Here is a 26,816-nt window from a genome sequence, read left to right as displayed (position 1 = left end):
TTTGCCAAAGCACAAGATGCAAACTCAAATGTCTTGTTTTGTCCCACCCAACAGTCAACAACCCAAAGATATTCAGTTTACAATCATAGAAGACTAAAAAAAACAGAAAATATTCACATTTAAGAAAGTGGAACAAGAGAACCATAGAATCTCCTACATGCTTGGAAAGGGAGTGGGGGTGGGGGTGGGGGGGTATTCAGATTGTTGCAACCTCTTTCTTTCTTTCAACCTTTATTTAAGACTCTCAGAGAAATTGTTGAGAGTGACCCTGATTTACAATGATGCTGAGATTACATCATGGAAAATACAACAATACAAATCAACAAACAAAATCAGTTAAAACAGTTACAGGCGGGTAGTGGGTGGTAATTAAGAACATTCCTCAGATGTCCAAGAGGCATGAGAGTATTCAGTTTTACTTCACGTTGCAAGATATTCCATGAGTCTGCTGCACTAAAACACTAAAAGCAGTCCGTCCAAGATCAGTCCTGGCACCAGGTACATGAAGAACCAGCCAGTCACTGGAAGGCCAGGGTTCCTCAGCTGCTGGAGGCCACTTAATCTTACACACTGGTCCTTTAAAACTTTATCTAAAGCTAATATGAAGCATCAGCCGTCCAAATGAGTCAAATCAAATAGATATCTTTCAATGTTACAGTCTTTTTCGTACCAAAGTCTCTCTTTTTGTTTCTATACGTCTCTGCAGCTCAAAGGAAAACACTATAGGAGGAGACACAAAATGGGAATTTGATGATCAAAAAGACTGTAAATGTGGCAGATATCCACTTGATGTGACTAACTCAGACTGCTGAATCCTCATATAAGCTTCAGATAAACCTTTAAATGCGTTTTTGCACAAAATGTGGATTTTGGCATCGATCAAATACATTGAAAGCACATTTGAAGGGGATCTTTGAATGGCCAGTATGAACAGGAGGAATAATTACAGCGAAGAAAACCCTCTTTCAGTGTTCATTTGGGCACCTGACTGTTGTTTTAAGACAGACTTGTCCTTTAATGTTATTGTTTATCTATTATTGTTGTTGTTTTGTGTTTGCTGCAGAAATGTGTAGGCCTAGAGGACTCTTATTTTGAAGTTGGGGGCGAACCGTAGCCGGAAGTGAGAGTGGCCGTGGCTCTGTGTTCAGGCTGCGGGGAGGAGGAGGAGGAGGAAAGCCCTGGCTGTGATGCCGCTGGATGATGGCTGCTTTCGGGATCCTAAGTTACGAACACCGGCCATTAAAGCGGCCCCGGCTCGGCCCTCCGGACGTTTATCCTCAAGATCCAAAGCAAAAAGAGGTCAGATTTTACGATGTACAAACTAAAAGTGCAGCGATAACGTTTTAGGCACGAAAATTTCCAGCCAAGAAGCTGTTCAAGCTAACACTAGCTAGCCTCTTTAGCAAGCCTTCTAGACGATTTGGGCCTAGCAATAACAATGAACAGCTCCTGTGTTAGTTGTCAGTTTGTGAGCTAGCTCGTCAGCTTACTTGGAAAACAACCGGTTCACTAGAAATGGAGTTTTCCCGGCTAGCTCGTCGGCTGGCCAGTGCTATCCAGTTTGAAATCATCTGCAACCATTTTCGGTTTGTGATGGAAAACAGTATGCGTCGCCTTTTTTTTTGGTTTGTGCGTGATTAGTAATTGTTTGTTAGCTTGATGTTTTCTTACAGCGAATTAGCTAAACCTGCACAGCTGAACCCTTCACTCTCTAAATATGAAATAAACTATCCGTGCTAGATTTTAAGCAGCAGTGTTTTGGCCTAGCTGAGCACTGCTGTTGGCTCCTGATCTATTATTAACTTGAGATAATCTGTTGATGCAAATGGAAAACTGACTGCTTTACCTCAGGGATATCCTATCTACGTTGATGCAAATATATCTTATGACTTAGTAATATTTCATTTTAGTTACGTTTGTTTTCTTAGTGTCAGCAAACCCAGATAAACTCAACCTAATTTTCTCAAACTACCATTTGCTCAACTGAGAACAGAAATTATATGATATTGTACTTTAGCACTAAGAAGTTTGTGCTGATATCAATGTTTTATTCAGGATGAATTGACTGCACTGAATGTGAAGCAAGGATTCAACAATCAGCCGGCTGTGTCTGGTGATGAACATGGCAGTGCCAAAAATGTCAACTTCAACCCTTCAAAGGTAAAACATGGGTGTTTTTTAAAAGAAATTCTGGTTCTACCCAGCCCGATACGTGTTGTATTTTTATGTGAGTAGTTTGATCGATGTGGCCATCAAACAGGTTTTTCCTCCATGCTTTACAGATCAGTTCAAACTTCAGCAGCATCATTGCTGAGAAGCTGCGTTACAACACGTTTCCAGACACGGGGAAGCGTAAGCCACAGGTCAACCAGAAGGATAATTTCTGGCTCGTCACAGCACGGTCACAGAGCTCCATCAATAATTGGTTCACAGATTTAGCGGGGACTAAACCTCTAACACAGCTGGCAAAAAAGGTAAGACCATGGGTGTAAAACACTAAAAGCCTTCTTTACTAATTAATGTTTTCTTTATATTGGTTTAACTGGCAATATATTATGGACATGTGAAGAAAACAAGGTGCCACATTGGCTTCATCTACTGCATTGTACCAGTGTCTCTTCTTTGAACACCAGTTCTCTTTACATGGTCAGATTTCCTCTTCCTGTTAATTTCCACAGCCTACATAAGGGAAGCACTGGTGTAGATTTTTGAACCCAGCATTTTCCCACCCATGTCCACAAGTAAGGGAACGGATTCACCAAAGTTAATAAGCCTTTATCATTGCGGTTTCACGATTCAGTGCCCATCAGTCTTCCTCAGGGTCAAACTTTTTCCCGCCCACACTGACCACCACTGATAAAACATACATCTTTATATATCTTGTCTTGGTAGGTTTAAGTTCAAGGTAAACTTTTATTGTAATTCTGAAACTGCACTCTAGAGGTGCACAGCAGAACAAAATTGTGTTACCTGGCTCACATTGACAACAAGCAATAAACAACAATACAAACAGATACTAGGTAATTTAATTTGATACAAATACTAAGGAAAATGCAATTTTCAATTTTGCCGGTAATTAAGTGGCTGTCAAAATAAGGTAAATTCTATTATAACATGCTAACATTGCAAATGTTAGCATGCTACCATTCCTAACAAATGCTAAATGTAACATGCTACTATGCTATCCTGCTAACACGACTGGGCTCAACTGTGCCTTGGGTTGAAAACTCGAGCCTGAACAGATCACAGCTGAGTCTGAATACGGCTGAGCCTGACAAAATACAGCTTAGACTGATAAAGGTCAGCTGAGTGTGAGCTTGTCAAGCTTAGTCTAAGATGTCCTACATAGTTTGCTAGAAAGGACCAGGCATAACCTTTTTGTCACCTTAGATGTAAGAACTTCCAAAAAACTGCGTTTTCTGGCATATGATGAGAATTATAGTCTAAAGGCAAATTTATGCTTTCTGCTTTGGCGTTGGTCTGCATGATGTTAATTTTGTCATCTGCCCATGTCTGCGAGGGCCCAAAATTTTAGACCGTGCAGACCGTACACACTGCAAGTGAGCCAACAGCACATGCGCTAGAATAACAAACAGAAATGCCTGTCTCGTCTACTTAATGTATGTACTGTATTCTTATTCTCATTAAGCTGTCGCACACACCATTTTTTTTAACTTTTTCTTGTTGTTCTGCAACATACAGGAACTCCTCGGCTTCATTCACACTGAAAACAGTCCTGTGTAAAACAAAGGGTCTGTGTTGGTGCGGGCGAATACAAAATATGGATAACATATCATTGTGTTTAAAGGCTTATCAGATGTTCGTAATGTTCAGACTGGATTTTACAACTCTGTAAAGTTATCGTGGCTGCAACCTCGTTTTCTAGTGCGCACATGTGGAACGCGTCTGTATCCGCAGACCTGCCGATTGTAGTGTGTATTGAACCGCATGCGTCTCCACATGCAAGTTTACAGCTGTCCGCAGAGCATGGAAACCATGAATCGGCCTTTACAGGGTGGCAAGTATTGCGAGAGACTTGTGTTACTGTTAAAACTGATATTGCCCAGTACTAAAATCTTCATATATTAGTGCATGTTTAACTGGCAATTCAAAATTTTTGCTCCAGTTAAATTTAAATTTAAATTTTGAATTTTAACCACTTATTGCGGTTTAGTAAAGCTCGATAGACTTTTTCTACTAGGGCATCCTGTGCAGACGTAGCCAGCAGGTTAAGTATAGAGGATCCCGACGTGTACGTGACCATTTGGAGAATTTTACATATCATTTATGTGCAAGCAAAGAAGAGAACAAATGAACGTGGCGATAAAACGGTGGCTGAACTGTGCGACTCTCCTGGATGATTCAGTTCAACACCACTAAACAAGAACAATTCAGTGGAGGTAAGTTAAGTAGTTGTTCTTTTCCCTGTTAGAACAATTGGTGCTTGCAGTGTTTAATACAGCTGCGGTGCTTTGGGCAATAATTCTAGTTTTCTCATATTTGTTGCTGTTTGTGTCTAAGTTATGTTTAAAGTGGAGGTTCTAATGTTAAAAATCCTTTTAATTATTATATAATCATTACTTCTAAAGCATCTGGTATGCACTTAGTTTAATTATAGATAACCTTAAGGCTAAATTACAATGTTTATACATAATGTTTGCAGTGGTGGTAATTCCCTTGTTGTGGTGATGCACCACTGCTAAACGAATAAAGAGGAAACACTGGCTTATGTCTAAATCAAGTCTATTGTTTGTCTTGTTTGTATTGAACTAAAACACGGTGAATGTCATTGTCTGTACTACATGGCAGCAGTTTTTATTTCTGCTTTGTTATTTTTGAAAACTTGAAAATCTATTATTTATAGATTGTCTAGTGAGGTGTTTTTGTTCATTCACAGCAAATTAATTTCTCAATATGTGCTTCTTACAAATGGCAGCAGATAGATTTTGAATGTTGAGTACATCAGGCTAAATTAAAGGTGAGCTTTTCTATTTATGTGTGGATGAAAGGCCTTTATCATTTACTGTTACCCCTGTAGTTTGTGTTAGAGCTTTTCTTTTATTCCTACATGCACAGGTAGATGCATATTTCATCTGACAACAGTAAACAATGTTTTCTAACTCTCTGTATTATTGACTTTGACAGATCACGTTCACAAGTGCACCGCTCCTCTCCAGCTGCTTCATCCAGCGACTTCATGCATAGAATAAACAGTGTTGGAAAGGAAAATACATCTAGCTAAAATGTTTTTTTGTTTTTTTTCTTGCAACAGACTTTTCAAAACAAGGATTTATCTTATGTTTACAGTTTTATTTATTCAGCATTTTTTGACTGTAGTTAAGCCTAGTGTTATGTATTGAACTCAGTCAGCTGGTTGAAAAGTGGTTAACTCTGTTCTTGTCATATCAAGCAGAAAACTTGAATAAATTACCTCGAATCAAATGTGCCGTCTGTTTATGATCCTTTATATTTATTTCAAGTGAAATGCTAATATTGTTTATGTTTGGATTCTATTGTTTCATGTGAGTTTTAGCAGCTTTATATCAATGTGTATGCACATATATATATGTTTTTCTTCTTCTTTTGTTTACATAAAGCTTGCTTTTTTTTCCCGACAGCTCTTCTCGCTTTCTTTTTTCTCGTTGTTTGTGCTGTTTTGAGAATCTTCCTTGTGTTTGCCTTGTTTCTCTCAGCATTACTGACACAGATGATATTTCCTTATCACAGGTGCCAATCTTTAGCAAGAAAGAAGAGGTTTTTGGATACTTGGCCAAGTACTCGGTCCCTGTCATGCGTTCGGCATGGATGATCAAGATGACCTGTGCGTATCATGCAGCCATCACAGAAACTAAAGTCAAGAAGAGGCATGTGATTGACCCTTGCATAGGTAAGCAAGTGATGCAGGAAACATTGACCTGTTTTGAATCATTTTTCCATTAAATTTTTGAGCTAAAAGATGCTTACTTTCACAGGATGTTACATGATTTCTTTGAGTAGAAAATGTGCTGCCATTAATTTGATTTCTGTGGCTTTAAAATACATTTTGTGTGTCTGTGTAGAATGGACCCAGATCATTACTAAGTACCTGTGGGAACAGCTTCAGAAGGTGGCTGAGTTTTACCGGCAGTCTCCCAGTCAAGGCTGTAGCTCACCACTACCAGCCACTCCTGCTGACGTGGAAACGGCCATGAAGCAGTGGGAATACAACGAGAAGCTAGCCATGTTCATGTTTCAGGTCAGTTCAGTCTGTTAAGTCTCACGCTGAACAGTGTTTAACATGTCACAGTGTCAAAGGTTACTTTAATCACATTACTCACTTTTTTCAGTAACAAAGTAGTGTAAAAAATTCATAACAAGCATTATTTGTGTTAGATGTACAATTTTGAAATTATGTTGCAACCTGTTGATGCATCGTGGCAACATTTAGCTATCAAAGTAAATAATTCTTCCTCGACTAATTTTTTTATTGGACAAGTATATTGTACAAAACAACAGAAGAAGCTTTAACGATTCGCTAAAGAGGCAGCAGCTGTGCAGCGAGTATCACAGGGGAAATTAAGACATTTAAGAGGAGAAAATGCAACTTAAGTGGCAAAAATGTTTCCCATGTCTGCAGCAGAATGTACAACTTTGAAACAAATTCTTTCAAATTGTTTTTCTCCTTTGAGTAATTAAGTAATCCTGTTACATTCGGGGAGAGTAATTCAAGAGATGAATTTATAAGAGCTGTCGCCAGAAGTCACTTAATCAATTAGTTGATCAACATAAAAGTAATCAGCTATTTTTAACAGTTTAAACTATTTTAAAGTAAAAATTCCAAACATTCCTCAGTTCCAGCCGGTCATTTGTGAGAATTTGCTGCTTTCCTTAATTGAATTTCATAGTAAATTAAATATCTTTTGTATTTTGGACTGACAAACTGTCTTACTGTATAACCTGACCACACGAGTAACTGATTAACAAACAAAATAACCAGCAGATTAATAAATAATGCAAATTGTTAGTTGCAGGAATTATCCTGGATTGCTTTTTCCTGATTGAGTTTCCTAACTTGATTTACCTGTTTCCTTGATGTGAAGATGGAGCTCATAACATGCTGCAGTCAGAGAACGGTTCATGCTGTAAACACTGTACTTCTTTTGGTCACCGACCTAATACAAAGATGCACTTCCGTGTTGTTTCTGTGTTCAGGATGGTATGCTAGACAGACACGAGTTCCTGACATGGGTGCTGGAGTGCTTCGAGAAGGTCCGACCGGGTGAAGATGAGCTTCTCAGGCTTCTCCTGCCCCTTTTACTACAGGTATTCTATAACATATTTATTCACTGTCACCTCAGCATCTCTACCTCAGTCTCATATCACCACTCATGCTCTGATGGATCACATTTGGGGAAACACGCTTAACATTCATACTGCTATTAACAGTTACATATCTCAGAGCTGCTCTGTGGTGTGACAGGCTTCTACAGCTGTCAACAGTTTATCATGAACTTCATCCACAGTATTTTGGCAGCGTTGACCTTTGCTGACAGTGGCCACCGGGGCCCACAACCTTTTTAATTTTGTTTCTATTACCAAACCCGACTGATGCTTGACCGAGTGAGTGTGGGTAACGCTGTGAATCTCTCCCGTCCCGCAGTACTCAGGGGAATTTGTACAGTCGGCTTACTTGTCACGGAGACTGGCTTACTTCTGCACGCGCCGCCTCAACCTGTTGCTAAGCGACGGGAGCCTGGGCCCCGGCGCAGGAGGGCATCCGGGCCATGGCATCTTGGCGCAGCAAGGTAACGCCCTACCCCCCACTCCCACCTCCCAGCCGGCAGGAGGGAACCAGCCGCAGACACCTTTCACAGACTTCTACATCTGCCCGCAGCACCGGCCCCTGGTGTTCGGCCTCAGCTGCATGTTACAGGTATTATGCTCTTATTTTGACTAAGCTTAAATATATAATTGATACATGGATTCTGTTTGCTTTGATAAATTATCAGCCTCACTTAGTAATTCTACTTTTTCTTTCCACTTTTTTTTTTTATTTATGTTCTTCTTATTGTCACATCAGAGCATAGTGTTGTGTTGTCCTAGTGCTCTGGTGTGGCATTACTCTCTGACAGACAGCAGAAACAAGACTGGTTCCCCTCTTGACCTCCTGCCCATCGCCCCTTCAAGCTTACCAATGCCAGGGGGAAATACCGCCTTTACTCAGCAGGTACTTCCCTTGTTTTTGTGTAAAAATCTTTACACAAAAGTGAGTACGGGGACTGCTAATTTATTCCAAGACGAAATGTAAATATTTGTGTGCAGCACAAAGGTGTCATGGCAGTTTTCTCCTTTGCTGTCAGATGTTAAGATAATGTTTTCTCACCTTTTTCTTCCGCTGCAGGTACGTGCAAAGCTGAGAGAAATTGAAGAGCAAGTTAAGGAGAGAGGCCAGGCTGTGGAGTTCAGGTGGTCATTTGATAAGTGCCAGGAGACTACAGCAGGTTAGAAAACCGTCCTTTTTTTTTATCTCTGCTTACACCTGTTCACAGCTCGCGAGAAGAGGTTTGCGTGCATGTTTGAAATTATCTCTGTAAACTCTTGCCAGGGTTCACCATCGGGAGGGTTCTGCACACCCTGGAGGTTTTAGACAACCACAGCTTTGAGAAGTCTGACTTTAACAACTCCCTGGACTCCCTGTACAACCGAATATTTGGCTCAGGCCAGAGTAAAGACGGCCATGAGGTATGTCTGCGCTGACCCCTTGTGACTTGTGATCATCAGATTAAAAAAAAAACCAAAAAGTGACACCAAGTGATTTCTATTTTTAGCCGTATTGTCTCATAACGCCTGCTTCTGTCCAGATGTCGCCAGATGACGATGCGGTGGTGACCTTGCTTTGTGAATGGGCAGTGTGCTGTAAGCGTTCTGGCAGACACAGGGCCATGGTGGTGGCCAAGCTGCTGGAAAAGAGACAGGCTGAAATAGAAGCCGAGGTAAGAGGCACACCACCCCCTACTGACTCACTGCTACACGGTTCAATCTCCTGCTTGTTTTCCACAGCTTCAAAATGAAACCTTTTTCACCTGTTTTAGAAGTGATCAGTGTCAAACAACTAAATTTTCTTTTTGTATCACTGCAGGTTATAAACCTCTAACCAAGTCATTTTTTTTAAACATTTGTAAATAGTGCACTCAAATAGCGACTTAAAGTATCAGTGTTTGATGTTGGTCTGCATAGGTTTGTATTTTACAAATCAACCGACCAATATGTGCATGCAAAAAACAGTAGTTGACAGCATCTCTAGCTATATTACACTAAAATAGATTATCATGAGTCTGTAAGATTCTTTTATATGATTTACTGCAGGGTTGATCTGACTAATAACCCCAAACATTGCAATAATATTTGAAATTCCTACTCCATAATTCATATTTTGTGGCATTTGTAGACAAACCGAACTAAACAGAGCGAAGTTTTAAATAGATTTTCTACATTTAGCACTCAAAGACTGTTTGTTCTGTGTTGTCTGTCTGGTATGTGTGTGTGTGTGTGTGTGTGTGTGTGTTTGTTTGCAGAGGTGTGGTGAGTCAGAGGTGGTGGATGAGAAGGGTTCTGTGTCATCCGGCTCCCTCTCTGCTGCCACACTACCAGTCTTTCAGGATGTGCTGCTACAGTTTCTCGATACTCAGGCCCCCACACTGAGTGAGTCTCTGTTTTTCTTATTTTTTTTTTTTTTTTTCCATCACATTTCCTGCGGCTGTGATTCTTAAATGTGTCAAACTTGATCTCATATTAAAGAAGTTTTATATCCTTTTGTCTTTGCCTCTTATTTTATTACCCGGTGCGTATTTATTATAAATGATTTGGTGAGGGAAACCTGGTAAATTATTCAAATCCTTTTCTTTTTTTTTCCTCTTGTGTAGCGGAGCCTGGGAATGAAAGTGAAAGAGTAGAGTTCTCCAACCTGGTCCTGCTCTTTTGTGAGCTCATCCGTCACGATGTCTTTTCCCACAACATCTACATGTGCACGCTGATTTCCCGAGGTGACCTGGCTTCCGACTCCCACCTGCCGCGCCCGCGCTCCCCCAGCGACGAGCCCTCCGATGAATCAGAACGCAAGGAGCAGGACGCGGGCAGCAGCGTCAAAATGGAGGCACGTCGGAGGCGTCTGTTGTTGGTGTTGATGAGTCATTTGTGCAGCAGTACAATGTGTGGGGGGCAAAAGGGTAACATATGGTTATTGTTTGTTCAACAGGATACCGGTCTGTCGGAGTCTATGGAAATCGATCACAACTCCAGCGCTAATTTTGACGAGGTAGACATGGTATTCGTGCATAAATTTAGTTTGGAACCAAGTGGGATATATTATGGCATTCCTCAGAGTCATCTCTGCCTCCTCTTGCCTTGCAGATGTTCTCTCCTCCGATGCACTGCGAGTCTAAGGGGAGCCCCTCTCCTGAGAAACCTGCCCCAGAGCAGGACAGCAAGGCTGCCTGTAAAGACAAAGGCATGGACCCCGCCTTCCCTCAACTGTACGAGCAACCCCGACACATTCAGTATGCTACTCACTTCCCGATTCCTCAGGTAAGAACAATCACAGCCCGCATGAAGTCTGTTACTGAACTCTTGAGGTCGATATTGATAGTTGAGAGTTTAAAAATCATGTTAGTGATGTAATTTCTTGTAATACTGGCCAGTTAAATTGAGTCTGCTTTACAAATACATACTGTATGAGCCACTTTTGTTTTAATATCGATATGTTTTCCTGATAGCGGCTGAGTGTTTTTCCAAGTTATAATTTACAAAACACATTAGATGTGTTTAAGGGTAACTTTACTCCTCAAACCCTATCGGATCTGGTGGCTGAAGATATATGCCTCCAATTTATTTTTCTTACGGTTTTGCTGTGCTGATCAGGTTATCAGGTGCATCCAGTTTTATAAGGATCTTTTCCCCCCCCCCCTGTCTTTAGGAGGAGAGTGCCAGCCACGAGTGCAACCAGCGGTTAGTGGTCCTCTACGGTGTGGGCAAACTGAGAGACGAGGCACGACACACCATCAAGAAAATTACCAAAGATATCTTGAAGGTGCTCAACCGCAAAAGCACAGCAGAAACAGGTACGTTAACTGTGCTTCTCAGTTTTATCAGCCCATGACTGATTGCTTAACATCCCACATTTCCCATTTACTTATGTTTTACATTAGCTTAGCTGTGGGCATGCAGTTTGTCTGGCAGCAAACTGTCATTTAAGATTACACTTTAATTTCAGCTATTTCTCATGTTTAAGGATGTAAATGGAGCCAGTTTTGAAGTTTTTATAGTGTCCCCTATTTCAGTGATTTTTTTCCCCCCTGCATCTCTCTGCAGAGTAATCCATGTACATCATATGAGAGAGATAATGTTTTTCCAGACAGCAGTGTGGACCGCAGGAGCTTTGTCATGCTTTAATGTTTGTAAAACATTGTTCACATGCAGGCTGAGTTCTCTCTTTCCCGTTGTGGCCATTCCAGCTGTTATCCCCCTAATAACTCTGCCTCTTTGAATACTTTTCATTTGTATTCCCTTTTCCCCTGCCCTTCTTAAGAGAACATGCATTTCCCCCCCCCCCCTTGCTCTATCGACCCTGGGGGGTTGCATCACTCAATCTTCTTTTCATCCAATTTCTATGCTAATAGCTCTCAACTGTTCACAGCCACTTTATCTTATATACATGTGACCTTATTAAGGTGATTTAGGGTTTTCAGAGTTATAATTGCATAGATTGGAGTGTTTTATGACACTTTAGTACATTCCTGTGAGCCGATGGTGACCTTCAGCTCACGATTGTGTTTCTCTTCGATGAGAAATTTTCCTTTCGCTTTCAGTTACTTTACAGCGTTCTCTCTTGCAGCGAAGCTGCCAAATCGAAGGAGGCTGGAAATAAGATAACAGACCATTGGGTTAACTTGATTTCACGGCTGGCCTACTCGGCAGACTGGAAAGAAAACCGCTGAGTTGCTGCTCCCTCTCTTTATTTTTTTCCCTGCCTCTCTTTCCCACATACACAGGAGGGGAGGAAGGACAAAAGAGGAAGAGGAGTAAGCCGGAGGCCTTTCCCACTGCTGAGGATATCTTCTCCAAATTCCAGCACCTCTCCCACTTCGACCAGCACCAGGTCACCTCCCAGGTTAGACCAGACAAAATTCATTTTTAGATGTCCTCATGTGTGTTTCAGAGAATATAGGAATCAGTTAATTGTTTGGGGATTACTCAAAGGGTTTATTAATAGAAGCAGCCCAAAACAAAAGACCTCCTAAGGTGACTAATTTGAATGTAAATGTAATTTGAATATAATTTGATTTCTCTTGTGAGATGTCTGAATACAATTTGAATGGATAATTGACTCAAGTGGCTGCGTAAGTTGAAAACACAGCAGAACATAACGTATTTAGGTTTCTCAGTTGTAGAGGTTGTAACAGAGAATACATTTCAACGTCAGATGCAATACAATAACAGACAATGGATGATTTATATTATAAAAATGATACAATTTCATTTGCATAAAGCGTTATTTTTTTTTGCATTATTAAAGTGCTTTTAATTAAAATGTAGCTGGCAGTAATTCCAGGGTCAAGTCTGTGTGGAACTTTTACCATTTAACAAGTCTCAAGAGGCCAAAAGCTGTTTGAGAAAGTTCAGTGATCGGCCCTTAAAAGTTTTTATTTATTAGTCACTTTGATGTATAGGAACATTTTTCCAGGAACATCGTGGTTGTTTTTGCATTCATTCTTATATTAATGTGACTCTGAAAGGCAAAAATATTTAAATATTTATTGTGCTTATGGTACATTTGTAGGAGTTGTAGGAAACTAAACCCACTGAAGTAAGCTTGTATAGCATAAAATATGATAAGATTTGTACTTGAAAATGTTGTGCATGTTTTAATGGAGTCTTCAAGGAGTAGGCACTGTCAAAGCAAGCAAAGACATATTTGTACCCAGTTTTTTACGACTGTTTGAATGGCTACATTTTTACCTTTTTGGCTGTTTTTTGCCTTCATTCGTCTGGCTTGTCTCCCTCTAACAACAACAACATTTCTGTAGCTGACAAAATATTTTGGCATCACCGCATGTTTCTGCTTATTTTACATGTAGACTGTCTCTGTTGGAGCTCTGCAGAATGAAAACATATTGTTGTGTTGGGCGCTCACAGTCAGAGCCAAGACTGGAGATATTATTGCTTTTTTTTTTTTTTTTTTTTTTTGCATGTTAACAATGTCTGATATTTTGTTTGTGCGCAGGTGTCCAGAAATGTGCTGGAACAGATCACCAGCTTTGCCTTAGGGATGTCTTATCACCTGCCTCTCGTCCAGCACATCCAGTTCATCTTTGACCTCATGGAGTACTCCCTCAACATTAGTGGCCTCATAGACTTTGCTATTCAGGTATGGACAGCTTTATCACTTATGTACATAAATAAATCCAAATGAATCTTGTTTTATTCATCGTTGTTATAAAAAAAAAAAAATATATATATATATATATATCGAAAATACATTGTGTGTGTTTTTTGCAGCTTCTGAATGAGTTGAGTCTGGTGGAAGCCGAGTTGCTGCTGAAGTCGTCCAGCCTGGTGGGAAGCTACACCACCAGCCTGTGTCTGTGTATCGTGGCTGTGCTGAGGAGGTACCACTCCTGCCTCATTCTCAATCCTGAGCAGACGGCACAGGTTTTTGATGGGTATGTCACTTATAAGCCTTGATGTTTGTCTACAGGATACCTCAAAAAAAATCTCAGTTTTGTAAAGACTTGCTTAGATTTGCATTGGTGAACCACCGTAGACTTCACCATCACACCATGTATTGTCAAAATGAACAGAAACAGAGATTTGATTCCAAGCCTAAAGGAATGGTTGCAGGGTGAAGGCATCAGTTAAACTTATAATTAAAGTAGTAAAAAGGATGTTTTGGGTTGTAACTGCATACTAAAGAATTGCTAGTGGTTTGCACTCTGAGGGCTTTCTCATTCTACTTTAATTGAGTATTTTTATTGTCACACGGATGCTGACAGGGCTCTTAATTCCCAAAAGCTGTGCTCCTAACAGTTGTTTGTGATGCTGGTAATTTTGGAACTAGAGATAATTTAAATAAAGCCTCTAATTAAAGTGAAATATAAAAGTAACGTTTCAACAAAACACTATTAAGTATATAGCTGAGGAGTTTCTGTTGAACTATGTGTGTAATTGTTTCCTCAGGCTGCGCATCGTGGTGAAATCAGGAGTGAACCCGGCGGACTGTTCCTCCGCTGAGCGCTGCATCTTGGCCTACCTGTATGACCTCTACACCTCCTGCAGTCACCTCAAGAACAAGTTTGGCGAGATCTTCAGGTATAAATAAACGAGCTATTTGTTTCTATTTCAGCTATTTGAAAATAAACGCTTTCCTCTGCTTTAATAGAAAAGCATAGTTACCTTTTTTGACTGATCTCTGAAGGATAGATGTCTTTTTTGGAAAGTGGAATGTGTAGAACCTAACATTTAAAATATGTTTGTGTACAATAAATCAACTCAATCACGTGATTTATGGCAGGGTTTCACTTTTATGTAAGTCATGGTTGTTTAATTTTAGTTAATCTTGTTCTCTTCCAGTGAGTTCTGCTCCAAAGTGAAGAACTCCATCTACTGCAATATTGACCCGTCAGACTCCAACATGCTCTGGGACCCTGTGTTTATGATGGAGGCCATCGCCAACCCCTCGGCACATAACTTCAACCACTCGATGGTGGGTAAGATCCTCAACGACAGCCCAGCCAACCGCTACAGCTTCGTCTGTAACGTGCTCATGGATGTGTGCGTGGACCACCGAGACCCTGAGAGGTTTGTTACGTTTGGTTTAGACGGCTACATTTTTGTACTCTTTTGTCAGACTGTTGTTTGATGTCATTTAATGGGCTTTCAGGGTGAACGATATCGGGATCCTGTGCGCAGAGCTGACGGCGTATTGTCGCTCTCTGAGCGCCGAGTGGCTCGGCATCCTCAAGGCTCTCTGCTGCTCCTCCAACAATGGCAACTGTGGCTTCAATGATTTGCTGTGTAATGTAGATGTAAGTTGTGGTTTAGTAAGTTTTTATCTCTTTTTTGAACCCTGTGCTTTTGACCCTCACCGTTGCTTACTTGTGAAACCGGTAGAAGGATCTCATCTGTTCTCTTTAGTTTCTTTACGTCACAACTATGTTTTTACTCTTACCAGCCTTTCAGTTCACTTATAATATTTATTTTCAAGTCTCTTATTTGATTGGTTACTAAATTACAGCAGCTTTTCTCATCACACAGCATTCATTTTAAAGCTGATCTCTGCACACGTCTCCCTCAGGTTAGCGATTTGTCCTTCCATGATTCCCTGGCAACCTTTGTAGCCATTCTCATCGCTAGACAGTGCCTACTCCTTGAAGACCTAGTTCGCTGTGTGGCCATTCCTTCCCTCCTCAACGCAGGTAAGGATTATTTCATCTGAAGCTATACAAAAATATGTATTGATGTCATTGCTATCAGATCATCATCCTTCAAACTAGGCAGTTGATAAGACTTTGTTCACTTTAGTTGGTCTGCTCTGTGATATAATCTCACCAGGGTTCTCCATGAACCCCTCCGCCCACCCCAAAGCATCAATATATAATATCACAGCCATCAAGCATTCTATAAATGAGTGAGCAGTACTTTGCAGCCTGGCTCATAGGAAGGAATACCAAGCTGTATAATGCATTACTTCTATCAGAGAGGAGAGTAAACACAGCATATTTGATCTGGGTCCATGAAGCCTTGATGTGCTTTGTGCACTGGCCAGAGAAGTGCCTCTCTCTCCCCACTGTTAATCTTTTTTTTTTCCTCCCAGCTTGGAGACAAAGCCCCATTCAGCCATGCTGTTTGGTTGGGTTTGGCTCATTTTATAACGCAACCACACATGCCAACAGCTCGCGCTTGTGGCAAATGCTTTGTTCTCACTCCCTCTTTCCCCACGAGAGTTCTGTGAAAATTCCTCTTCATCCTGGCTGATGAAAAATCTAGGACGAGGTTTAAATTTAGATGTGTGACATGTGTGACTTTGATGTAGTAGATTGTGTAGATGAGGAAACTCAGCTCTAATCGATGCGTGCGTGTCTGTACTTACCTTCAGCCTGCAGTGAGCAAGACTCTGAGCCAGGAGCCAGACTCACCTGCCGGATTCTGTTGCACCTTTTCAAGACGCCACAGCGCAACCCTGTCCCCCAAGACGGTGTGAAGTCAGGTAGTAAAAACCTTTTTTTTGTTTCTATCAAACTGTCATAACTTTCACTTTTTGGCTAATAATGTGTTGTCATGTCTTGCAGATAAATCCTCAGTTGGTATCCGGTCGTCCTGTGATCGCCACCTTCTTGCTGCTTCTCAGAACAGCATAGTTGTTGGAGCTGTATTTGCTGTCCTCAAAGCCGTTTTTATGCTGGGTAAGAGTATTTTAAGATCAGAATGTGTCATATAAAAAATGCGGTTTCAAAAACAACCATCAAGATGAGGATTGATTACTTTTCCAGGTCAAAACTCTGCTCTGTTTCGTCTCATTTGCCTCCTACATGGGATCGATGCAGATTATTATACTGTAAAAATAGTCTGTTGTGATGTTAATTATAGATTTTACTGGTTGATTTTACTGGTTTCTCCATTTTATTATAGGTGATGCTGAGCTAAGGGGCTCAGGACTGTCACACCCCGCTGGCCTTGACGACATATCCGAGGGGCGCAATGTCTCCATAGAAACAGCCAGCTTGGATGTATACGCAAAATATGTGCTGAAGACCATCTGCCAGCAGGTGAGAACATGAGCTGAAATTAGGTAAATGACATGGAAGCAATAAAACGCAGTGTCACAGTTCTGAGCCGAGCTTTCTGAGCCGCTTGTACAAGCAGTAAGCCAAAGAGTCATAAAAAGCGTGAATGAGATCATTTTCAGTAGCAGATGTCATTTATCTCACGTAGATATCAAGGCCAAAGGGAGCTGGCAGCCGCTCAGAGGGCTGGACATGCTCTGTGGTCTCAAGAGACTTCAAACACTTTTTCTACCAAGAAAGGCTCTGTCATGTGCGGATCTATTCCTGAGAAATGACCCCCTCGCACTGTATTTGTCATATCACTACCCACCATCTTTGGTTAAGATCGTTTTGCATGACTCATGATACTCTGACTTGAGCTTTAGTATCACTGCAGTACTGCTCATTAAAACAAGATGCTGTAACTCAATCCCTCCCATTAGGAAATGTAATTTGCTGACCACTTTCACATTTTCCCTTGTGCCACTTAATCCTTTTCATGTCTTCCCCTCTGTAGGAGTGGGTTGGAGAGCGCTGCCTGAAATCTCTGTCTGAGGACAGCAGTGCCCTTCAGGACCCAGTGCTGGTAAACATTCAGGCCCAACGTTTACTGCAGCTTATTTGCTACCCTCACCGCCAGCTGGACAGTGATGATGGTGACAACCCCCAGAGACAGCGCATCAAACGCATCCTCCAGGTTCAGTTCTATTTTTGTTTTATGCCCAAAAAATCATCTATCTTTGAGTAAAAGAAAAAGGTTCAGTTAGTACATCAAACAAGTGGGTAAGCCTTGAATATCTGATTACGCAGTTAAAAAGAAGCTTGATAAATCCATTTAATCTGCTATTAAGTTGTCTTTCTGTGACTGGAACTGTGGGGGTTTGCCTCCCTCTTCTGGCTGAATCAGTGTATTACCAGTGCACTGAGCTGTGCATATACCCAGAACTGGCTTTTGACAGCTGATAAATACTATACATAAGGAAGAATGTATGTGAGTAACATAAACTCTGTCCTTTTTGTAGAATATGGACCAATGGACGATGAGACAGTCATCTCTGGAGCTGCAACTGATGATCAAACAGAGCACTAACAATGTAAGTTTCCTGTTCTGTTGTTTTCAATGGACTTAACTTTCGTGCATCCCGTCAAATGAATCTGATTCTACCTTGTTTGTTTTCCAATAGGAGCTCTATTCTCTCTTGGAGAACATAGCCAAGGCCACAATCGAGGTCTTTCAAAAATCAGCTGAGATGAACTCCAATAACCCCTCAGGGAATGGAGCAGCGGTCCAAGGTGGCTCTGCATCCAACAACAGCAGCACCACAAGCAAGATGAAACCTATTTTAAGGTGTGTGTCTTTGTGCCTCCCTTCAGGGCTTGTCGTGGTTTTTTCATTATTATTATTATTTTTTACTCTGCATTGAATTTAGTAGTTTATTCTTACATTCAATAATGCTAAGACACTATGGCTCCAACCCTTGCACTGATGCCTGCTGGTTACTACTATTTTTTGACATCTATAAAATGAAACTGAATCTGCTTTTACATTTATTGTAATTAACTTATCTCGCAATTAAATCACCTGGAAATATTTTAATGATAAAATGCTAACATTCCAACATACAGCGGCACGGAAATCTAACATTGTTCGCACTGTGTGTTTCAGCTCATCCGAGCGGTCAGGTGTGTGGCTGGTGGCTCCGTTGATAGCAAAGCTGCCCACATCAGTTCAGGGTCATGTACTGAAGGCAGCAGGGGAGGAGCTGGAGAAAGGACAGCACCTGGGCTCCTCTTCACGTAAGGAGAGGGACAGGCAAAAACAGAAAAGGTAAGTGGCAAACATGTTTTCTCAAATTGGATTAGATTTTATTTGGTTGTCCTACAAGGTAAAGGCAGGATGTTTTGTTTTCATTTTGTGCCACTAACTGGATATGGAAGCTGCAAAAACAAAATCTTCCAGCTATCTTTAACACGATTACTTTCCATTTTTTCCCTCCTCAGTATGTCTCTGCTGAGCCAGCAGCCATTCCTGTCTTTGGTGCTGACCTGCTTGAAGGGGCAGGATGAGCAGAGGGAAGGCCTTCTCACCTCTCTCTACAGCCAAGTACAGCAGATTGTCACAAACTGGAGAGAGGACCAGTACCAGGACGACTGCAAGGCGAAGCAAATGATGCACGAGGCTCTGAAACTACGACTGAATCTTGTAAGAGCTCCTCAAAAACCACAACCAGCTTTATAAGGCAGCATTAGTTTTGTTACTTTTCTCATATCACAAGTTAATCATCCAAAATATTAAGCATTCACTTTATTACTATTCTACTATTTTGTATCAAACGTGTTATGTTAACAGCATTTTCCCCTGTGCTAACAAGGTGGGAGGCATGTTTGACACGGTGCAGCGCAGCACCCAGCAGACCACTGAGTGGGCTGTTCTACTCCTCGACATCATCAGCAGCGGCACAGTCGACATGCAGTCCAATAAGTGAGTGCCAAATACAGAGAAAACCCCTTTTCAAAGTGCAATCCACACATTATTACTCTAATTGGACACTCCTGAACACAAACTCTGTTGTCAGCAATTATCAGTCACTTGATCCGCCTGGCTCTCATGTTTGTTTCTCTCCAACAGTGAGCTCTTCACAACAGTGTTGGACATGTTGAGTGTGCTGATTAACGGCACTCTGGCTGCTGACATGTCCAGTATCTCTCAGGGCAGCATGGAGGAGAATAAGAGGGCCTACATGAATCTGGTCAAGAAGCTCAGGGTAAGAACAGCACATGTTTAATCTGTAGATATTCAGATTCAGTGTAGATTCATATGTCATATTCTTGTATTCATATAATAGCTGTCAACTCTGGCTTTGGGTTTTGTTGTGCTTCAAAGTCTAGGACCGTTCTCTTTTCTTTTTTCTTCTGAAGTAAGGAGGCATTGAGTTGAGAAAATAAACACCAGATGAAAAGGGTTCGAGTTTAAATGAACCAACACAAAATATTCACCTAAAATTCAGGCTGAAAATGTGACCAACCACAAGAGAATGAGGGTGACAAAAACGCAATGTGTTTTCATTTTAACTACATTTGTCTTGATCAGCTGGTTACTTTGTGTGTGTCCAGCTAAAACAAAGATTTTGAATAATATGCTTGGGTATGAAGGAAAGTTCAGAAAAGTTCAGCGTCGTTGTCCATTGTTTGCACTTTCATAATCGCCTCTTTCAATATTGTATCCCATTTTGTATCCACAGAAAGAGCTTGGAGATCGGCAGTCAGAAAGTTTGGAAAAGGTTCGCCAGCTGCTGCCGCTGCCCAAGCAAACCCGCGACGTCATAACCTGTGAACCTCAGGGCTCGCTAATCGACACCAAGGGTAACAAGATCGCTGGCTTTGAGAAGGAGGTAAAGCACTTGTACCATGATGTCTACATGCAAAGTTACACACAGTTTCAGTGTGATTTGTATCAGCTGGTCAGACCAGAATTTTATTGATCTAATAGAACTGTATGCTGGTATTCTGTGTGCAAAATCTGATGCACAAAATGCATAACTACATTGTGTTTCAATGTGCTTACAAGTATGTTAAAAGATTGAGAGGGGGGAAAAAATAGTGCCGCTTTTATTTTGAAAAATAAATACAGCAACAGGAAAAGCAAAGTGACATTCTCTCTGCATCAAAGATACACAAACTATATGCAGTGCATGCAAATCTTCAGTTAAGTAACACTGCAGTGTCTTTGTTCCTTCAGGGCCTTCAAGTATCAACCAAACAGAAGATTTCTCCGTGGGATGTCTTTGAGGGTCTCAAACACTCTGCCCCTCTATCCTGGGGCTGGTTCGGTACGGTGCGTGTGGACCGAAAGGTCACTAAATTCGAGGAGCAGCAGCGTTTCCTGCTTTACCACACCCACCTGAAGCCCAAACCTCGTAGCTATTACCTGGAGCCACTCCCCCTGCCTCCTGAAGAGGAGGAGCCACTGACGCCTGTCTCCCAGGAACCAGAGAAGAAGATGATGGAGGCAGTGAAGCCAGAGAAGAACGTGCCCGCTGTGCCCTCTGATTCAAACAAGAAGAAATCAAACAAGAAGAAGAAAACTCCGTCTGCCAAGACAGAGGTCAGTTAGGCTTAAAACTCATGATTTTGGATTAGTATGATTTGACCTAATCGGTACTCTGTATACATTTGATTATCTGGGCTGAAGTAATTGATTTCTTCCTTGTTCTCACCAGGACTATGTGAACCGAACACCAGGTGGTGTGAGTTATGGGACTAATATGCCACCTGAGCTGATGCAGAACCATCCATATGGCAGGCTACCCTACAGCCAGCAGTCCATGGGCATGTACACACAGAACCAGCCTCTACCTCCAGGTAAGTTCCCAGCATATTGAATCATCATCATTATGACATACAGGTCTAGCAATCATCTTAAATACTGTCTGGGATTGTGGTTTAAATCATTTTTCTTTCCACAGGAGGTCCTGGTTTAGATCCTCCATACAGACCTACCCGGAACGCACCAATGAACAAAATAATGCCCACACGGCCCAGCTACCCGGGCATGATGCCTGGTATGCAGGGAAGCATGCCTGGCATGATGGGACTGGACAAACAATACCCAATGGGTTATAAGCCCCAGCCTACCATGCCACAAGGCCAGTTACTCCGCCAACAGCTACAGGTCAGACTGGTGAGTCAGTCCGCACTGACAAATCAAGCAACACCTTCTAATCAGGTTGAGAGTTGACCAAAAGCAGGAGTTAGTAAGCTGGAGCAGAATTAAGATAATTAAGTTGCTGTTTGATTGCTTCTTAATTTTACTATTTAAGATGAGAACGGTGTAGTTGTTTTGAGTGAAAGATTTTGTTATCAAGTCGGAATGTAAGAATTTACCTCCTGGACGTTGAATCTTTGCTATTTGCTGATTTGTTGTTTCTCTTTTCAGAATCAGAGCATGATAGGGCAGCAGATTAGACAAATAACACCCAACCAACCCTACACTTCAATGCAGGCGTCTCAGGTAAGTCTTTTTTTGCCACTTCCTTTGTTGTTTCCAATACAGGAACTTTCTCCAGGCACTAAGAACCATTTGGGGATCTCAGTTCATCTACCTGCGTTTCCACCGGAGGAACCGGAGTCTAAATTAAGTTCCAGGGAGATTGTGTTACCCCTGAAAAAAGTCCCTGCTCTGGGGGAAGTACTTTCCAAAAGCATAGGAACTTTGGAGGCAGGGTTTGCAGGGATGAACATTTCTGATTGGTCAAACACAGACACCGTGGCTGCTTCAAGTTTTGTACCGCTTCATTCATAAAAAAAAAAGAAGTACTCTAGTATTTATTTAGGATGAGGGGAGGACATTTCTCTTTGTTTGTCAACGTTAAAAATAAAGTTAGGCTTTCTCGTCAGCTTCCCGACTCCTTTTTAAAAAGAGCGAGAGAAAAAGAGAGAGACAAACAGCGTGAGCTGAGAGTGGCGGTGGTGGTTGAGTGAGCTAGAGAGTGCATGAAGAGAGTGAGCAGTAGTAGTGAGAACAAAGCCCGTGAATGAGAGATATAAAACATTTTCTGATTGTTTCATGGCGGTTACATTTTAAAGCAGAAATAAATAATCGTCTAACACTCAACAGATGATTTACTGTGGAGACGGACGCTCTTAGTTTCAGTTTAATTTTCCTCCTCTGCATCTTTCCTTTTCAGTCCAGTAAACACAAAGAACAAGAGGACAAATCTGTGTTGTTTTTTTCCTCACGTGTGAAAACGCTGCCATCATTTTTTAATTCCTCATGAGTCTAATTTGCATGATCTACCTGGTTCCTCGGATGCGGTGGAAACACAAACAGGATGTACACCTTTATTTATACACAGTAATGCAAATTAATTTTAGCTGTTAAGATGTTTAAACAGGATTCAGTCCACTGTGCTCTCATTTAAAGATCATTTTATGAAAGTTTGCCACCCTCATCCACGCTGAAAAGCTAAAACAACACAAATACCTGCAGTTGCACATGCTCTCACATGTGTACTCTCAAGGTCTCGTTTGGTTTTGTGGAATAAAAAATCCTGACTATCAATAAATCAATAACGGTAGCCTTCCCTGCTGTGGTTTTAATGATCAACATCGTCTCTGTTTGTTCAGAACATATCTCAGGGCTATACCACATACGGATCACACATGGGAATGCAGCAGCATCCGTCCCAAGGTGGTGGTATAGTTCCTTCCTCCTATGGGAACCAAAACTTCCAGGGCACCCATCCAGGAGCCAACCCAGCTGTGGTGGATCCTCTTAGGCAAATGCAGCAGAGGCCCAGTGGTTACGTTCACCAGCAGGCCCCAGGCTATGCACACAATATGCAGAACACACAAAGGTCAGTATAGTGTTGCAAAGGTTTTGTTGGGCTTTTTTTTTTTTTTTTTTTTTGTAATAATGCTTTATAGCTCTAAATAGCAGCAGTTTAACATTAGATTACATTACTACAGGGTTGCTGTTTTTGACTTTTCATTGTGAAATTTGTTTTTAAATACATTGCTACATGGCTTCATCTTACTTACCTCTTCTGTAAACTTCAGGTTTGCCCACCAGTCCCTCCAGCAGGCTCCTATCATGCACAGTCTTGGTCACATGGGAGGCCAGGGTGTCCATCCAGGCTTGAGGCCCAATCAGATGCTGGCAGAACAGCAGCAGCAACAGCAGCAACAACAAGCAGCACAGCAACAGCAGCAGTACCTCAGACAAGCACTCAGAGTATGTCACTTGGCTTTTCATCCTCTCACTATTCATTTATCCGGGTATTTAGATATGTTTTGGATGACTTTCTAACTCAGGAGGCTGTTAAACTTCTACAACCCTTCAAATTATGTATCCCTAGAGTTTAAAAGTGCCTTACAGCAATGTAAAATCAGATTATCATGAAAAGTATTATTGAGTTTATGAGCATAAACAGACAAGTTACTAAACATCAAGCATCACATGATTTCTTGGTATGAAATCTCAGATTGGTCGGATACATTTTGCTTCTCTTTGGTTCTGCAGGCATATGAAATTGCCTTGTGTAGCTATAAAAACAGAAATATAAATAACTTATTTAACCAAATCTTACCTCAACTAAAGAAAGAACTTGAAACCACAAATGATAAAAACAAGAACCCCTTTCACTGAATTAGAGAATTATAAGGGCCTTCGCTTGTGTGAACCTCTTTAACTGACTAGAAGAAACACAGGATAGATGAACACCTCTGGACACATCTCTTTGCTGCCATTATTACTGTTTTAAATCATCACAAAGTGAAGGTAAAACAATGTAAACATGATATAAAGTGAAAGGAAGATACTGCCTGAATGAACAACTCTATCTAGTTTTGCAATGATGCAGTGAATTAGTAGGGCCCAGGCAGAACTATAAACCTTGACGAAGTAAAATTCAGGTTTAAGGTGCTCTGGCAGGGTGTTTGAAAGGGTCCTGCTATTAAAAAACAGGATCACCATTAATTTTGAGTCCAGGCTGCAGGAGGCTGTGAAGGACGCTGCCCACAGGCTGCAAAACTCTGGCTGTGCTGCAGTTCTTACAGTATTAACGGGTCTGTAATGTTGCCAGAGGCCAGAATAAGCTGCGCTTTAGTCTAGTCAGTACGATAAATTCAAAAATTACAGGTCTCTTCCTCAAGCACCAACTGTTGTCTCTTTCCTTCGTATCCGCAGCAGCAGCAGCAGGCCCAACAAGTTCAACAGCAGCAACAACAGCAACAGCAGCAGCAGCAGCAGCAACAAGTCCAGCCTCAGCAGGTTCCTCCTCAACAGCAAGTTCCACAGCAGCAGCAGCAGCAGCAGCAGGTGTCAGCGGTGCAACCACCAGGCCAGGCACAGAACCAGGGCCTGGGCATGCAGCCACTGCCCCCACAGCAGCCCATGGTAGGTCCTATACAGGTGACTGTGACCTTTACAGTTCCACCAGGATTTTGCTTTTTTTTTTTTTTACGATTATTGTGGCCAAAAATGCTTGATTTTGCAGTGGCTTTTCTCAAAAATTGTGATACGATGTGCAATGTTTTATGTGCTCTTTTTGAGGTAACATTGCAGGAATTGGGAAAAATTGCAAGCAAAGGATTTTTTTAAAAAGTACTACCAATTAATAGTCATATGTAATCACTTCAGTTAAAAAGCATTCTGCATATCACAGAAACAGCTATATTTCAGTGCTATTTTTTAAATTTATTTTCTGAACATGAGAACCGTAGGCTCAAAGTTGTATATCAAAGGAAATACTTTACTTGAGTTCCATTTATAAGCCCTTATTAAATAATCTTTCACCTCAACATTAGCGGCAAAGAAAATCAGTCAGCAATGCCATTAAAATAAATCCATTGTCATAAAAATACAGTTTCATTTCCAAAGTGCCCATTTTTATGTTTGAGATAGATTATATCACAATCAACGTGTATTCTTCTGACTAACTGAATGCAAACCAAAGTCATAGCGCAGGTTAAATGACAGATAAAGTTCAGTCTCTTACACCGACAGGGTTGTATACAACTCATAATGAAACTACAGTGGAGGGTCTTCTGAGTCATACTCCGTCTCCTCTCTCTTAGTCGTTGGTTGTAGTACCTGAAAACCAAGCTTTGAGGTTTTAGTTTGTGTAGTGGCTTATGCTCTTCGCCTGTACCTGCGCTGGTTATGAATGACGTAAGTTACCACAACATGAAAGGTGACAACTGCTCCAAATCACAAGCGGTCTGTTGATGTGGCCATTTCGTGTGGGGAAAGTAATTTAGCTGTGCGCTGCCTGTGTCACAAAGATGAAAGATCAAGACAAGATCCATGTGGGTCTTAATATTTATTTTTCTTTCATTGATATTTAAGAAACAGTTAATGTATGCTCTCCAAGAAAGCATCGACTTTCTATTTATATCGTTACAGCATCAAAGTAACTTGGAAAAACTTGAAAGTTTTGGAATCATTTTTGTGCAATTTATGATTCCAATAACCAAGAACCAATTGAGCTGCCAAACAGTGACCTTTTTAAAACAAGGAATGACCTAATTTATATTTTCATTTTCAAAATGACAACATTCATGCGTCTCAACCAGGATAATGTATTTTTGATTAGTTTCTACCCTCTACATGTTGATTTTTGTGGCATACTAAAAACTATGGAAACCACCAGCTGCCTAATGCAAAATGATCATTAGTAATGTAACATATATGCAACTGGTAGTTAATGGGTTTAATGGATTATGGAAAAAAACACTGTAATTTCTCTTCTCTTAAAACAATTTGTGTGCATATCTATCTTAGTTTCCCCGACAGGGTATGCAGCAGACCCAACAGCAGCAGCAGACTGCAGCTCTTGTCAGGCAGCTGCAACAGCAACTTTCAAGTAAGTCAGAAACTTTTCAGACATATTTTATGTCCATTTCCCTAGTTTTCGTTGTTCCCATGTATGTACAATGATGAACAACAGATTTCATGCTTATAATCAAACTCTTCCCACTCTTTTCAGACACACAACCAGGACAGAGCACCAATTCATATTACTGATCGTGCTTGTTCATAGTAGTCTGTGAAGAAAAGTCCCTCACTCGATATGTGTGGAGGCCTGTAGATTGGCAGATGAATGTGTCGAGTTCTGTGTAGGCTGTTAGGAGAGAAGACTGTTCAAGGCACAACGGACCACCAAAACCAATCTCTGACCACTGAAGCAACGATCAGAAAATATCTTGATTTCAGTTTTGTAATCATGGATTATCAAGGAGGGATCCTGCTTTAAAGTAAACAGATAATGGTTAATAATGGAAAAGTCTATGTAAAAAAAAGTACCAGAAATTATAAGAATGCAATTTTTTTATTTTATTTCAATTTGTACAATTTTTTCAGTTTCGTGTATTTCTTATTAAAAAATCATGTCAGTTTTTATGTCTTGTATTTGTGTTGGGTACCTGTATACTGTTAATGAAACCTGGGGGGGGATCAAAGAGTTTCTTGTATCACATAAGAAATAAGTTTTAATGACATAAAGTTACCTTTTAATGCAA

At 41.0% G+C, this 26,816-nt stretch overlaps 1 protein-coding gene across 1 annotated transcript; it reads left to right on the top strand.

The window, feature by feature from the left end:
* Positions 1–1,145: 1,145 nt before the first annotated feature.
* On the top strand, positions 1,146–26,816 carry med12 (mediator complex subunit 12). Its single transcript, XM_044363106.1, has 43 exons — positions 1,146–1,299; positions 2,056–2,160; positions 2,283–2,474; positions 5,728–5,887; positions 6,060–6,235; positions 7,192–7,302; positions 7,640–7,912; positions 8,060–8,206; positions 8,381–8,480; positions 8,585–8,721; positions 8,841–8,972; positions 9,555–9,681; positions 9,903–10,132; positions 10,235–10,294; positions 10,390–10,563; positions 10,952–11,096; positions 12,027–12,145; positions 13,259–13,402; positions 13,534–13,697; positions 14,212–14,343; positions 14,605–14,832; positions 14,915–15,059; positions 15,329–15,449; positions 16,130–16,240; positions 16,323–16,436; positions 16,663–16,799; positions 17,314–17,493; positions 17,819–17,890; positions 17,981–18,144; positions 18,463–18,624; positions 18,798–18,999; positions 19,169–19,278; positions 19,426–19,561; positions 20,039–20,188; positions 20,536–20,901; positions 21,017–21,158; positions 21,263–21,477; positions 21,733–21,807; positions 22,923–23,152; positions 23,355–23,529; positions 24,484–24,693; positions 26,080–26,161; positions 26,285–26,816. The coding sequence occupies exons 1-43, from the start codon at positions 1,198–1,200 to the stop codon at positions 26,320–26,322; spliced, it is 6,495 nt and encodes a 2,164-aa protein (XP_044219041.1). The 5' UTR covers positions 1,146–1,197; the 3' UTR covers positions 26,323–26,816.

Source organism: Thunnus albacares, chromosome 10 (assembly GCF_914725855.1).
Source record: "Thunnus albacares chromosome 10, fThuAlb1.1, whole genome shotgun sequence".
Classification (NCBI taxonomy): Eukaryota; Metazoa; Chordata; class Actinopteri; order Scombriformes; family Scombridae; genus Thunnus; species Thunnus albacares.
Note: the sequence above shows the minus strand (reverse complement) of the source record. Positions and strands in the feature narration are given on the sequence as shown.

Bases quoted from the DNA above. Each gene is read 5' to 3' on its own strand.
- med12 (XM_044363106.1), top strand. From the start codon at position 1,198: ATGATGGCTGCTTTCGGGATCCTAAGTTACGAACACCGGCCATTAAAG. The intron at 17,891-17,980 runs GTAAGTTTCCTG...GTTTTCCAATAG, and splicing joins TCAAACAGAGCACTAACAAT to GAGCTCTATTCTCTCTTGGA. The intron at 23,153-23,354 runs GTCAGTATAGTG...TGTAAACTTCAG, and splicing joins AATATGCAGAACACACAAAG to GTTTGCCCACCAGTCCCTCC.